Source organism: Pinus tabuliformis, chromosome 6 (assembly GCF_031772625.1).
Source record: "Pinus tabuliformis cultivar Carrire ecotype Pingquan chromosome 6, CPIR1, whole genome shotgun sequence".
In the NCBI taxonomy this organism is placed as follows: Eukaryota; Viridiplantae; Streptophyta; class Pinopsida; order Pinales; family Pinaceae; genus Pinus; species Pinus tabuliformis.
The window spans coordinates 1,211,405,281-1,211,418,288 of NC_142292.1; the positions used below are offsets into that span (position 1 = coordinate 1,211,405,281).

Here is a 13,008-nt window from a genome sequence, read left to right on the forward strand (position 1 = left end):
GATCGTGAGAATTAGGTTAAGTCATAAGTAACACCTTCCACACCCTGAAATAATACAAAAAAGTGGAAGAAAATGTTACAAATCTTAAAAACAATTATAATTTTATTATATATATATTTTTTAATTTACAAAAATAAGAATATTCATTTATACCAAATTTTGTTTAAAACTTGAGTTAATTAAACATTTACTTAATAAATTTATAAAAAAACATATAATAAAATAAAATATCACATCCTATAAAATTTAAACTTTTATCATTAATAAAAATTCAACATTAATTAACTTTTATCATTAATAAAAATTCAACATTAATTAAATTAAATTAAAAATAAAAGTCGAGCAAAAATCAGCTTAAAAACACAGGTACCTTACATTAAGGATAAAATAAAAACCTTTAGAGGGGTTGTAAGGCAGTGGTAAGTGCGTTGTCACATCTCCTTCTCAGCCTTAGAGCATCGCATCAGTTGATAAATGACTTAACATGTACGTAGTAGCAAAGAGAATCCTATGCAACTAACAACTCTTTATTCATAACTATCTTTTCAAAATTGCGTATTGCAATCCCAACTACACAATGTATTTTTGGTACATCTGGTGGGAGCAAGCTATATGATTATTTATTCCATTGTAACCTCCATTAGAGAGGAATGAAATGGCCACGCTGTATATTTGTGTATCAGCCAATAAAGTATGGCCTTACAAGAGGACAGCAAAATGGATGACTGAGATTATTTCTTGATTTGGGTCTGTGCGGATGAAGCCAAACGCCAGCTTCACACCATGCACGTGACCACAACCATTCCTCTGTCGTGAAGGCAACAATCCTTTTTAGCAGGGGAAAGATGTGTTTCTTTTTTACTCATATATGTATATATGTATATACATATATGAAGGAAGAATGAACCAAACTATATTAATTGAGCTCAATAGAAATAATTGACAGACAGATTCAAGATTCCTGTGGGACGGTTTGTTTGATAGTAGATTTCAAATAAAAAAAAAATAAGGTATTCATTAGTAGGAGTTTCAAATCCTTAACTGGAGTTATTGAATTTATTTTCAAAAATTCAGATCAATAAAATACAGTACAATGATGTGATATTCTGAAAAATGTGGCCAATGACTTATAAATATGTGTGTGTAAGGTTTTGAGTGATCAAATACATCATGAAAGACAGCAAGGAAGCTGGGATTGCAGATTCTGCTTTTCCTTCCCCTCCTGCTCATGGGTTGCACAAGACTAGCCTTGATGTTTTGGGCATTTGTTGCCCATCTGAAGTGCCTTTGATTGAAAGGATTCTCAAGTCTCTGGCTGGAGTTGAACGTGTTTCTGTCAATGTTCCTTCCAAAACTGTCACTGTTCTGCACAATCCACTTTTAACTTCTCCCTCACATATTGGTATGTTATTGTTTTAGCTATGTAAATGTTATCAATTCCAAGGGCAGGAGCTCCCACCTTCCTGGACTTGTCCCATTGAGTCATTTTTAAAGTGATTGGATGATGAAGTTGGTTATAAGTTTCAGATAATGGAGTTGGTTATAAGTTCTAGCTACAAAGTTTTCAAACTAAGTGATAGTTTAGAGTACTCACAATGGAAATTGTTTGAATGGGTTTGTGTTCAGTTAAAGTTCTGAATCAAGCGAGATTAGAAGCCAGCATACGAGTGCCTGGGCAGTTGAAAAGTGGAAGAATATGGCCAAGCCCTTACACTGTAGCTTCTGGTATTTTGCTTCTCATATCTTTTTGCAAATTTTGGTTCAGGCCTTTACAATGGGTGGCTTTAGGAGCCGTGGCTGCAGGCCTCCCCCCAATATTACTGAAGAGCATAGTGTCTCTACGCCGCTTAATACTGGACATTAACACACTTATGCTTATTGCAGGTTGAGCCCCATCTCCATATTAGGCCTTTTGATTCATGTAATTTAACGTTCAGATAATCAGCGTCCGAAACATTAGAATATCATAGTTCGTGATTCTAAATTTAAGGTTCATGTGATTTTATGAATGAAATAGTTGCTGGCAGCATTGCATTACAAGATTACTTGGAGGCAGGCACCATTGTCTTTCTGTTTACCTTAGCAGAATGGTTAGAATCTAGATCAAGTGACAAGGTGAGATTTTCTTTTATGTATTCATCCATACATACATATTTTTGTAGAAGCTTTCATATATGTATATATAGTTTTGAGATATATATCTAATTGGCCTTGGCTACAGGCTAGGGCAGCCATAGCATCTGTGATGAATCTGGCTCCCCAAACAGCCATTATTGAAGGAAGTGGTGTCAGAGTCCCTGTTGAGGATGTGGAGATAAATTCCCTTCTCTCTGTAAAAGCTGGTGACATAATACCAATAGATGGTATTATCATGTCGGGTAAAAGCTCTGTAGATGAAAGCAGTTTGACTGGGGAGTCCTTGCCTGTGGAGAAAAATGTTGGGGCAAATGTCTGGGCTGGTACTATGAATCTCACAGGTACTTCAGCAATTAAAATGAATTCTAAGGTTTCCATATTAGTGATATTCATGCAGAAAACTCAAACATGATTGGTCAATATCACACTCTTATAATAGTATGACTCATGAGGCATATCTCACACACTTGTATTGCCTTGTGGTGCCTTTATTAACATGATGGTGGAGTGTTTATGGGATGAGTATGAGTTTTTACTTGTCTTTTCCCTTCTTCTCTGTAGATTGTACAGTGTGGATGGATGTACATGGTAGAATAGTAAAATAAGTTGATGGTACAGTGTGGATGGATGTACATGGTAGAATAGTAAAATAAGTTGATGGTGAATTAGTAATACATTAGAGTAGTTTATGGTGGAGGGTTAAATATGTTCCTTGAAATTGAATTCATTAGGTCAACTGGATGAGAGAACAAATCATGTTCCTGACCATTCAAACTTATATTATGGTACCTATTCAAGCAGCTTTTATTACGGATATAATGTATTATAGAATAGTAAAATAATATATTCTTGGAAATTGAACCCACTCTGTCACTGGTTGAATGGGCAAACAAACCATGCTTCTCACCACTCAAAATTACATTATAGTGTCTACTCAGGCATTTATTATGGGCAAACAAACCATGCTCTCACTGCTCAAACTTTTATTAGAGTGTCTACTCAGGCTTTTATTATGAATATAATGTATTACAGAATAATAAAATAATCTTACATTATGAGGTCTTGTAGCTGCTTCTACGATTATCACTATAGGTTAGATCACCCTGGTTAGAATTTTAAGAAATTATCTGGGACTTAATTCAATTAGTGAAGACCCATATGGTGGCACTGCAGAACTGCAAAATAGATTGAAGTATTAGGAGTCTTTAAAGTAAACCCACTTATTTTCAAATATGTAGGTTACATGATTGTGAAGACAGTGGCGTTGGCATCAGAATCTGCAGTGGCACGAATGGTTAAGCTTGTTGAAGAAGCACAGAGTCAACAGTCCCGCACAGATCAATTCATACAACAGTTTGCAAAGTGCTACACACCAGGTATATTCCTCCCTTATTCTCTGTTGTACTGGCAGCCTGTATCCTCCTCAGTTATTGTATTTGAATGTGTAGTACTTCACTTATTGTAAGTGGAGGACAAAATGGCCTTTTGCAGTGGTGGTATTTGGAGCTGCAGGAATAGCAGCGGAAGCGTGCATAAATCATTCAAGGGAGCATCACTGGCTTTACTTGGCCTTAGTTCTTCTGGTCATTGCTTGCCCATGTGCATTGGTTATCTCCACTCCAATTGCTACAACTTGTGCAGTGGCACAGGCTGCTAGAATGGGTCTGCTTATCAAAGGTGGAAACTACATAGAAGCACTGGGAAAGCTAAAGGCAGTGGCGTTTGATAAAACTGGAACTCTGACACAAGGAGATTTCCGGGTTGTAGATATACAAATTATTGAAGAAGGCATAGAAATATGTAAGGTTCTGCACTGGTAAGTTACCATCATGAACTATTATTACAAATTGTCTCTGCTGTTAGCTTAGTTTAGTGGTAAGGTTAATGAACTTAAAATTATTGTAGATTTTGAAAATATTTTGGGATTTGATAAATAGAGAAAATCAACACTAAAAATATTTTGAAAATATTTTGGAATCTGATAAATAAAAAAGGTTAACACTTAAAATATTTTGGAATATGATGAATAGGAAAAAGTCTAATATCTAAACTCACACCTAATTATCTTATTTTAGAATATTCCCATAATTTACAATCAATATAAAGATAGGGGATATATTCAAAGTTGAACTGAAAAAATGATATTGAAATGTTGGGTGTTGCACAGGATGGCCAGTCTTGAAATTCAATCAAGCCATCCAATGTCATCTGCCATTACAGCATACTGTCGGCATCGAGGACTAATGGAGACATCAGCAGAAGTGACAGAGTTCCAGGCGCTCCAGGGTGAAGGAATCTGTGGTGTCATTGAAGACCATAAAATTCATATTGGGAATGCTCGTTTAGCAAGTCGGCTAGGTTGGATTCAAGGTATTCGTTAATGGTAGCTTTAATTAGGACATTCTGGTTCATTTGTTGACATTCATTCCCACGAATTATGGGCTGCAGATTCATCGAATACATGCAACAGCGAAGGACCAACGGTGGGGTATGTGGGCGTAGACGAGAAGCTTGCATTAGTGTTTAGTGTTGCAGATCAAATCAGACCAGAAGCAGCTGAAGCCCTGCGGGATTTGAAAGTATTGATCTCACACTTTCTGGACGTTCCTTCTTTTTTTATTATGAACCGCGTCTTTGATGAATATTCTGTTATTATTGGAGTAGAGAATACATTATGAAAAAAATTAGGGTATCTTTTTTTTTTTTTTTACAAAGAGTTCCAGAGATATTTACGAAATCACTCGAAATTTGATTTTATTTTTACTTTAATTATATATTTATTGTATAGTATTTCTAGTATATTGATTTATTTAATTGGTTAAAAAATTTAATAGGTTTATAAATTATTCAAATTTTAAAATTTATGTGAAATTTATGGTTATGTTCTTTATATAAAATAATATAGTATTAAAAGCATTTCATTTTTAAACAAGCAATTATTATTATTTCATTCTACCCAGCTTTCTTTACATTTTTATTTTTAACTCAATTTCATTTTATCTCATCATACTCATAATTAATATATATATGATCATTATATTTTTTTATATATAATTTTTTAATATGAAATTAATGGTTAGATTTGTTATATATAAAATAATATAATATTAAATACAATTTTTTAATATGAAATTAATGGTTAGATTTGTTATATATAAAATAATATAATATTAAATACATTTTATTTAAATGGAGTAATATTTTTATTTATTTTTTTTAATTTTATTTTTTTCATCTTTTTAATCATATTGTTTAATTCTAAAAAAATTATTTAAATTATTAAATTGTATTTTTTAAATTATATTTTTTTTCCAAAAAAATTTAATATTTTATGTACAAATAATTATTAAACTTATTTTATATTGATAATTTTTTTATAATGATCTTGCAATGTTTTATAATGATCTTATTTATACCAACTTTTTAGAAAATTATAATCCATTTGGTAATCTTCTCTAATTTTTCTCCAGAATTATTAAGAAAAAAAACTTTTTTTCTTTAATTTTTCTCAATTAGAATTTTTTTTGTTTTTCCTTTTTTTCAACTTTTCTAGAAAAGTTTTAAGAAACTTAAAAATAGCTTTTTGATGAGAATTTTTTTTGTTTTTCCATTTTTTTCAACTTTTCTAGAAAAGTTTTAAGAAACTTAAAAATAGCTTTTTGATGAGAAAGGTTTAAAAAAAAAAAATTCAAAATTTTAAATTTTTTTCAACTTTTCCCAAAAGTTTTAGAAAACTTAAAAGTACGTCCGTTAAAGATATATAATCTGCCCCAAAAAAACATAAACTCGTAAAGTTCATTAAATATAAAAATATATATATTTATTTAATTATAATAATTTTTATTTTCTGCATTTTGGGAAATTCCATTGTTCTAGGTTTTAGAAAATGAAAGATCCATTTTATTTTATTCTGCGTATGTAATTTGTTCTCTGTTTTACAAAATGAAAACTCAGTTACATCCATTTTAACGAAGACTCTGTATTAGAAATTAGGAATCCAATTGGCCATGCTTACCGGAGACAGCTCTACTGCCGCTGCAATTGTTGAAAAAGAGGTACACATATATATTCCAAGCTTTAAACATTACCATCAATTCATTCTCTGCTCTTGGATTCCATGTATCAATAGATTAGGGTACAGTAATCTTTCAGTACTGAAAAAAACTACTGATGGCAGTCTCATTCTCGGTCTTGTGGTCTCCTGCAGATAGGGGAGATTGCAGTACATTCCCAGTTATTACCAGAAGACAAAGTAAGGATAATTAGAGAGCTGAAGCAGGTGGGCATGACTGCCATGGTGGGAGATGGAATTAACGATGGCCCGGCCTTAGCTGCAGCAGACATTGGAATAGCTATGGGAGTAGCAGGCTCTGCCGTGGCCATGGAAACATCAGACATAGCTCTCATGTCCAATGATCTCAGGAAGATTGCAGCAGCAGTGAAGCTGGGCCGAAGGACACTGAACAAAATATACATGAATGTTGCATTCTCTTTTTTGACCAAGGCTGCCATTATTGCGCTGGCTTTCACAGGCCATGCTTCCCTTTGGGTTGCAGTGGTTGCAGATGTGGGCACTTGTTTGGTAGTAACATTCAATAGCATGCTCCTCTTAAAAAGACAGAAACACCCTCATAAACACAAACCCCATGACCATGACCATGGCCACCACCATAACCATGACCAGCACCATCACCATCGCCATCATCAGATTAGTATCAGTGGACACCAGCACAACCATGGTTGCCACCACAGTTGCCACTCTAATTCCACTGCTTCAAATTCCAGTTCAGCCAGGGAAGTGAATAGTTTGACATCCGAGATTGTTGTCGATGTTGGATGTAATCATCTCCATTCTCACCACTGATTTGAGTCCACTTCTGAAACGCATTGCATTACTCTATGCCTATTGTTTTGAGCTGCTCTGCGTTATTTCGGTTCAGATTCAGATCCGCTGTCGATGAGAGAACAATGGCAATGTTGCTCTACATGATGATGTAGAAAAACAATACAACTATTTCAATAGATACAACAAACTAAAAATTGTTCGAAGTGTTTTTATACTACCTTACCCTTTTCTATATGGTAGATTTGGAAATATTTTAAAAATGTGGAAGAAATATTTTCTAATATTTCAGAATAAATTTAATATATAGTTAGAATTAGAAGAGCTGGGCCGGAGGACCTGGTTTATCTGGTCTAATTGTTATGTGGGTAGTTTGATCTCACAATGTTTAAACCTTATTTCTTTACATAAAAAGAATTAATAAAAAAAACTAATTTCCGAATATGCTTATGATATGAATGTTTTACATTGTTGAGTATTTCGATAGTAAAAATGTGGCTGAGTTTGCATAAATTTAGTCTCATATTCTTGTCTTAATTGCAAATTTTAAAAATATGTATATTTTAAAAATATTTCAGAATTGGAAAAAAACTTAGAAAAGACGACAAAAAAATCAAATAACTAATACAATTATTGAAATATTCCCTGAATCTGCGATCGCTAATCAGAAATCTGACGTCAAATAGCTAATGCAACTATTGATAAGTTCAGAAATATGTATCATCTGAATTACAGTATCCCTCAAAAGTTAGTAATGTAGTGGGTTTTCATGGAGATGAAGAGGAAACACAAATGTATATCCAGTCGAGTAACGGCAGTGCATATAATGTTTTGTGTTTACATGGTGGAGGGATCAACGTATGAGAGCATTTATCTTCTCCCAGAGAGAATCGTGGATCAGATTGCAGAAAGTATTTTCGCACCAAATATACAGTGTGCTTTCGCAGTTGCCATAGTGGTGCACAATAATTAAATTGGGTACAAGTGCGTGCCTTTCTACATGTATTCAAGGGTTGAAGAATACATTTGTGTACACAGCGGATTTCTATCTTCAAAGCAATTAGCACATTTGTGTACACCATGGACTTCCATATTCAAAGCCATTAAAGTACATAAAATTATTTGTGAATTTTAATTTTATTTGAAAGCCATTAAAGTACATAAAATTATTTGTGAATTTTAATTTTATTTGAATTTTTTTTATAGAACTAATATTTTTGATGATGGGCCCACCGGGATTGATGGTGAATGGGTGCACTGTTAAGGTACTTTTTGCTATATGGAAATTCCAGTCATATTTAGAGAAAATCCGGCAAGGATTTTTGTAAATCCAAGTTATAGTTGTTAAACTTCAAAATTTTAGGTGTCTTCGAAAAACAGGGTATTAATCTTATCCACAATTCTATCCTAATTTTTTTTCAAATATAAATAGTTGTGGAAATCTTCATTCTATTAATTTAATTTTATATTGTATACTTTACAAATTGGACTCTTTTAAAAAAAATTTCATTAATATTATGCTTTATTTTTAAATTTGATTATGCATTAATTTAAATAATTAGAAAATTGAATTAATATTTTTTTAAAGAATTTCTTACTTTCTAATATCTGGTTTCTTTCCATTTTAATCTTACTTTTGGTTCTTATTATCTTTAATTCTTCATAAAGGAAAATTTAAAATAAGGGAAAATTTGATTAACCAAGATTAGGATTAAAGTTTAATCTCAACCTTTTATATGTGAGAAGGATGAAGAATTTATCCATTTTATTAACACTCACCTATCTACTTAATTTTTTTTGTTTTTGTGTTTGTTTTGGTTTTTTTTTTTAATTTTTACTATCTTTAATTTTTGATAAAGGAAAAATAGAAAATAAAGGAAAATTTGATTAACTACTAAGATTAGGATTAAAGTTTAATCTCAACCCTTTATGTGTAAGGAGGATGAAGAATTTACCCACTTTATTAACAATTACCTATCTATTTATTTTTTTGAATTCTTTTAATTCTTATTATCCTTAATCCTTAATTCTTAATAGAGGAAAAATTAAAAATAAAAATAAAACTGATTAACCAAGATTAGGATTAAAATTTAATCTCAACCTTTTATGTGTGAGGAAGATAAAGAATTTACCCACTTTATCAACAGTTACCTATCAAACATGTCACCTCAGGAGAATAAAACCCATTTGGAAAAAAATATAAATAGTTTTCCCAACTACTCTAATGAAACCCACTTAACCAACAATGCATTATTTTACTCATTACTCCATTTTATAAGCAATACCTTATTTGACTCATTACCACATTTTGTAATCAATACCTTTATTGATATAAACCATTCTTTCTATCATATTTTTATATGTACCATTGCTCATAGTCACATTTTTTGAAGGTTTTTGTTGATCTAATGGGAAATTATGATTCCCCATTACCACATTTTCTAATCAATGCCTTTATTGATATAGATCGTTCTTTCTTTCGTATTTTTATATGTACCATACCTTTGCAAAACCTTTATTGATATAGACCATTCTTTCTTTCATATTTTTATATGTATCATTGCTTATAGTAACATTTTTTTTTGAAGGTTTTTGTTGATGTAATGAGAAATTATGATTCCCCATTAGATGGCTTGTGTTTGTGCATTATGGAAGGTTATGTAAATATTAATTAGAACAGGGTGTTATTGATTGTTTTCTCTTTTTATTTTTAAAGTTATATGTTATCATGGTTGATTGGTTTGGAGTTAATTTACTTACTTTTTTTAATTATTTTTTGGGCTTTTTCTCTAGGTTTCATTTGCATGTTTATGAGTAAAGAATAATGAAAATAATAATAATAATAAGGTGACCAAAGAAAATGATGTTAATTGTTACCCCATAATATTTGTCAGGCCAGGGTAACTCCAGAATGGGCAGAAGAAATTGATTGGTTATTTCATTAGACAGCTATTGTTTATATACATAAAATGGACGGATCAGTTCATCTTCTTGATGACTGTTCACGTTCCAGGTTACCCAACCGTTGAAGATTAGGTGTGAACATTCCCCCCCTTAATCTGAAGGGATGTTGGTGAGTCCAAGCATCATTCTGAATCTTTCAAGATTTTCTCTTCCAAGCGCTTTGGTGAAGATGTCTGCAATTTGCTCATTTGTGGAACAATGACGGAGATGGATTGTTTTGGCCTCAACATGATGTCGGATCAGATGATATTTAGTATTGCTGTGCTTAGTACGATCATGGAACTTTGGGTTCTTGGCCAACTTTATTGCAGAGGTGTTATCAATCATGAGTGGAGTTGATTGTACTTGTTTTACCTGCAAATCTTCAAGAATTTTCCTGAGCCACACAATTTCTTTCGTTGCTTCAGTTGCTGCCACGTATTCTGCTTCTGTTGTGGAATCTGTTGGAACTGATTGTTTGCGTGATCTCCAGGAGACAGCTCCTGATCCAAGACTCATAGCATATCCTGAAGTAGATACCCCAGTTTCTTTGTCTCCATCGAAGTCTGAATCAGAGTATCCAATCAATCTGAAGTCGTCCACCTATGTATACTTGATTCCAAGGTCTTGAGTTCCCTTCAAGTACCTTAGAACTCTTTTTGCAGCAGACCAGTGTCCCTCACAAGGCTTTTGCATAAACCTGGAGAGGATTCCAACAACAAATGAAATGTCTGGTCTGGTAGTAGTGAGGTAGATGAGACTTCCTACAAGCTGTCTATACTTTGTTGCATCCTCAAATTCATTTCCTTCAATAGATGTGAGCTTCAAGTTTTGTCCCATTGGAGTAGAAAGAGGATTGCACTCTGTCATGCCAAATCTGTTTAACAAATCTCCAATGTATTTCTTTTGAGAAAGAAATATGGATTTTAGATGTTGGGTTACTTCAATGCCAAGATAGTAATGAACATAGCCCAAATCAGTCATTTCAAAACTTTTTCCTAATTCTTTCTTTATGGATGCCATATAGCTTTCATTGTTCCCTGTCATTAAAAGATCATCTACATATACCACAAGATATACAACTGTTTTGCCAACTTTCTTGACAAATAAAGTTGCATCATCAAGATCAAAATGTTTGAAGTTGAGTTTCAGAAGATGCTCAATTAGTTTTTCATACCAGGCTCGTCGTGCTTGTTTGAGGCCATACAAGGACTTCACAAGTTTGCATACTTTGTGTTCATGTCCTTTCACAGCAAATCCTTCAGGCTGGGACATAAAAACATTCTCTTTTAGATCTCCATTCAAGAATGCAATTTTTACATCCATTTGATGGACTTTCCAACCGTTCTGAGCAGCTAGTGCAAAGAGTGTCCGGATGGTGGCCCATTTTGCTGTGGGGGCAAAAGTTTCCTCATAATCGACCCCTTCCTTCTGTGCAAAACCTTTTGCCACAAGCCTAGCTTTGTGCTTGTCAAGTGAGCCATCAGCTTTGTACTTGTTCTTGTAGACCCACTTGCAGCCAATTGGTTTGGTTCCAAATGGAGGATCAACCAGCTTCCAAGTGCCATTCTTTATGAGGGCATCATACTCCTTCTGCATCGCTTCTTTCCATTCATCGTGAGAAGCAGCTTCTTTGAAGGAAGTTGGTTCAAAATCTGTAGACAAGTTCAATTCACAATCATAAGTAACATCCATATCAACAGGTGAATTAGAGTTATCTACATCACCTCCATCTTGTCGGTTTGTATTTCTAGTTCCTGTTTTTCCAATTTCATCAGGATGAAAACTTTCAAGTGCCTTTGTCAGCCACTTTGGGGGACCTTTCTGAGATGGTCCAGGCTGCTCTGTTGATTGAGTTGGGACTGAATCAAGATTGAGTCTCCCAATTCTATCAATTACATCACTTAAAGGATCATCCGGTGTTGGAGTTTCATGCACGGGAGATTGTTCTTCAAAAGAAGATTCCACATGTTGATCTAGTATAGGAATTCCCCCCTTCAAGATGTGGAATCTGATTATCAAACTCTTGAAATGATTTCGTTTTTGTGAATCTATCCAAGCGATCAAGTTGCAGCTCAACAACATTGTCAGATTTGGATGATTCAAGAAAAATGACATCTCTAGATACAACAAACTTTTTATTTACTTCATCATAGAGACGGTATGCTTTAGAGGTGTTTGAATACCCCAGGAAAATACACTTACGACTTCTAGCACCAAGTTTGTTTCTATGTACCTTTGGTATTAAAGCATAATAGGTGGAACCAAAAATCCTGAGATGTTTTACCGAAGGAACATGTCCATACCACAATTCATAAGGAGTCTTGTTTCTTATAGCACTAGATGGACATCCATTCTTTATATATGCAGCACATAGAACAGCATCAACCCAAAACATTATCTTTACATTTTTGAAGAAAAGCATGGATCGTACCATATTCAAGATTGTTCTGTTCATTCTTTCAGCTACACCATTCTGTTGAGGATTATAAGGCACAGTTGTTTGATGTTTAATCCCATGTTGGCGAAGATAGTGTTCAAATTCATTTGATGTATATTCTTTTCCATTATCAGTGCGAATAGATCCAATATGAGATTGTGCATCATTTTCAATCCATTTATGAAAATTCGTGAATGTTTGAAAAGCATCAGATTTGTTCTTCAATAAATAAACCCAACACATTCTGGTGTAATCATCAATAAATGTCATGATATATTTATTTCCATTTGCAGAAGGAACAGGCATTGGACCACATAAATCTGAATGAATGAGTTCAAGCTTCCTATGTGCTCTTGAATGTGGATCATGAAAAGACTGTTTGCTATGATTTCCTAGAATGCAAGCATCACATTGCTTATGTTTTCTAGGAATTGTAGGCAAACCAGCAACACCATTTTTCTTCAACAAGCGGAGACTATCATAGTTTAAATGTCCAAATCTAGCATGCCATAATAAACTTGACGGAAGTGTACCTTCTTCATGATGAGAAATATATGAGAAATGTTGTGCATGAGCAGAGGTTCCTTGCAGTTTAAGAAGTCTTTCTTCTTCTATACCCGTCATGACAAGTGAGTGGTCAGATGCC

At 33.4% G+C, this 13,008-nt stretch overlaps 1 protein-coding gene across 2 annotated transcripts; it reads left to right on the forward strand.

Moving 5' to 3' along the window:
• Positions 1 to 606: 606 nt before the first annotated feature.
• Positions 607 to 7,321, forward strand: LOC149263061 (cadmium/zinc-transporting ATPase HMA2-like). 2 transcript variants are annotated; one of them, XM_089425704.1, is made up of 11 exons: positions 607 to 1,010; positions 1,149 to 1,402; positions 1,627 to 1,884; positions 2,018 to 2,115; positions 2,222 to 2,477; positions 3,375 to 3,512; positions 3,628 to 3,952; positions 4,304 to 4,506; positions 4,585 to 4,715; positions 6,130 to 6,191; positions 6,344 to 6,480. In XM_089425704.1, the coding sequence occupies exons 2-11, from the start codon at positions 1,171 to 1,173 to the stop codon at positions 6,345 to 6,347; spliced, it is 1,707 nt and encodes a 568-aa protein (XP_089281830.1). In that variant the 5' UTR covers positions 607 to 1,010; positions 1,149 to 1,170; the 3' UTR covers positions 6,348 to 6,480. The 2 variants fall into 2 exon arrangements, with proteins under 2 accessions (XP_089281830.1, XP_089281825.1); XM_089425699.1 differs by having other exon boundaries at positions 610 to 1,010; positions 6,123 to 6,191; positions 6,344 to 7,321.
• The last annotated feature ends 5,687 nt before the right edge of the window (positions 7,322 to 13,008 follow it).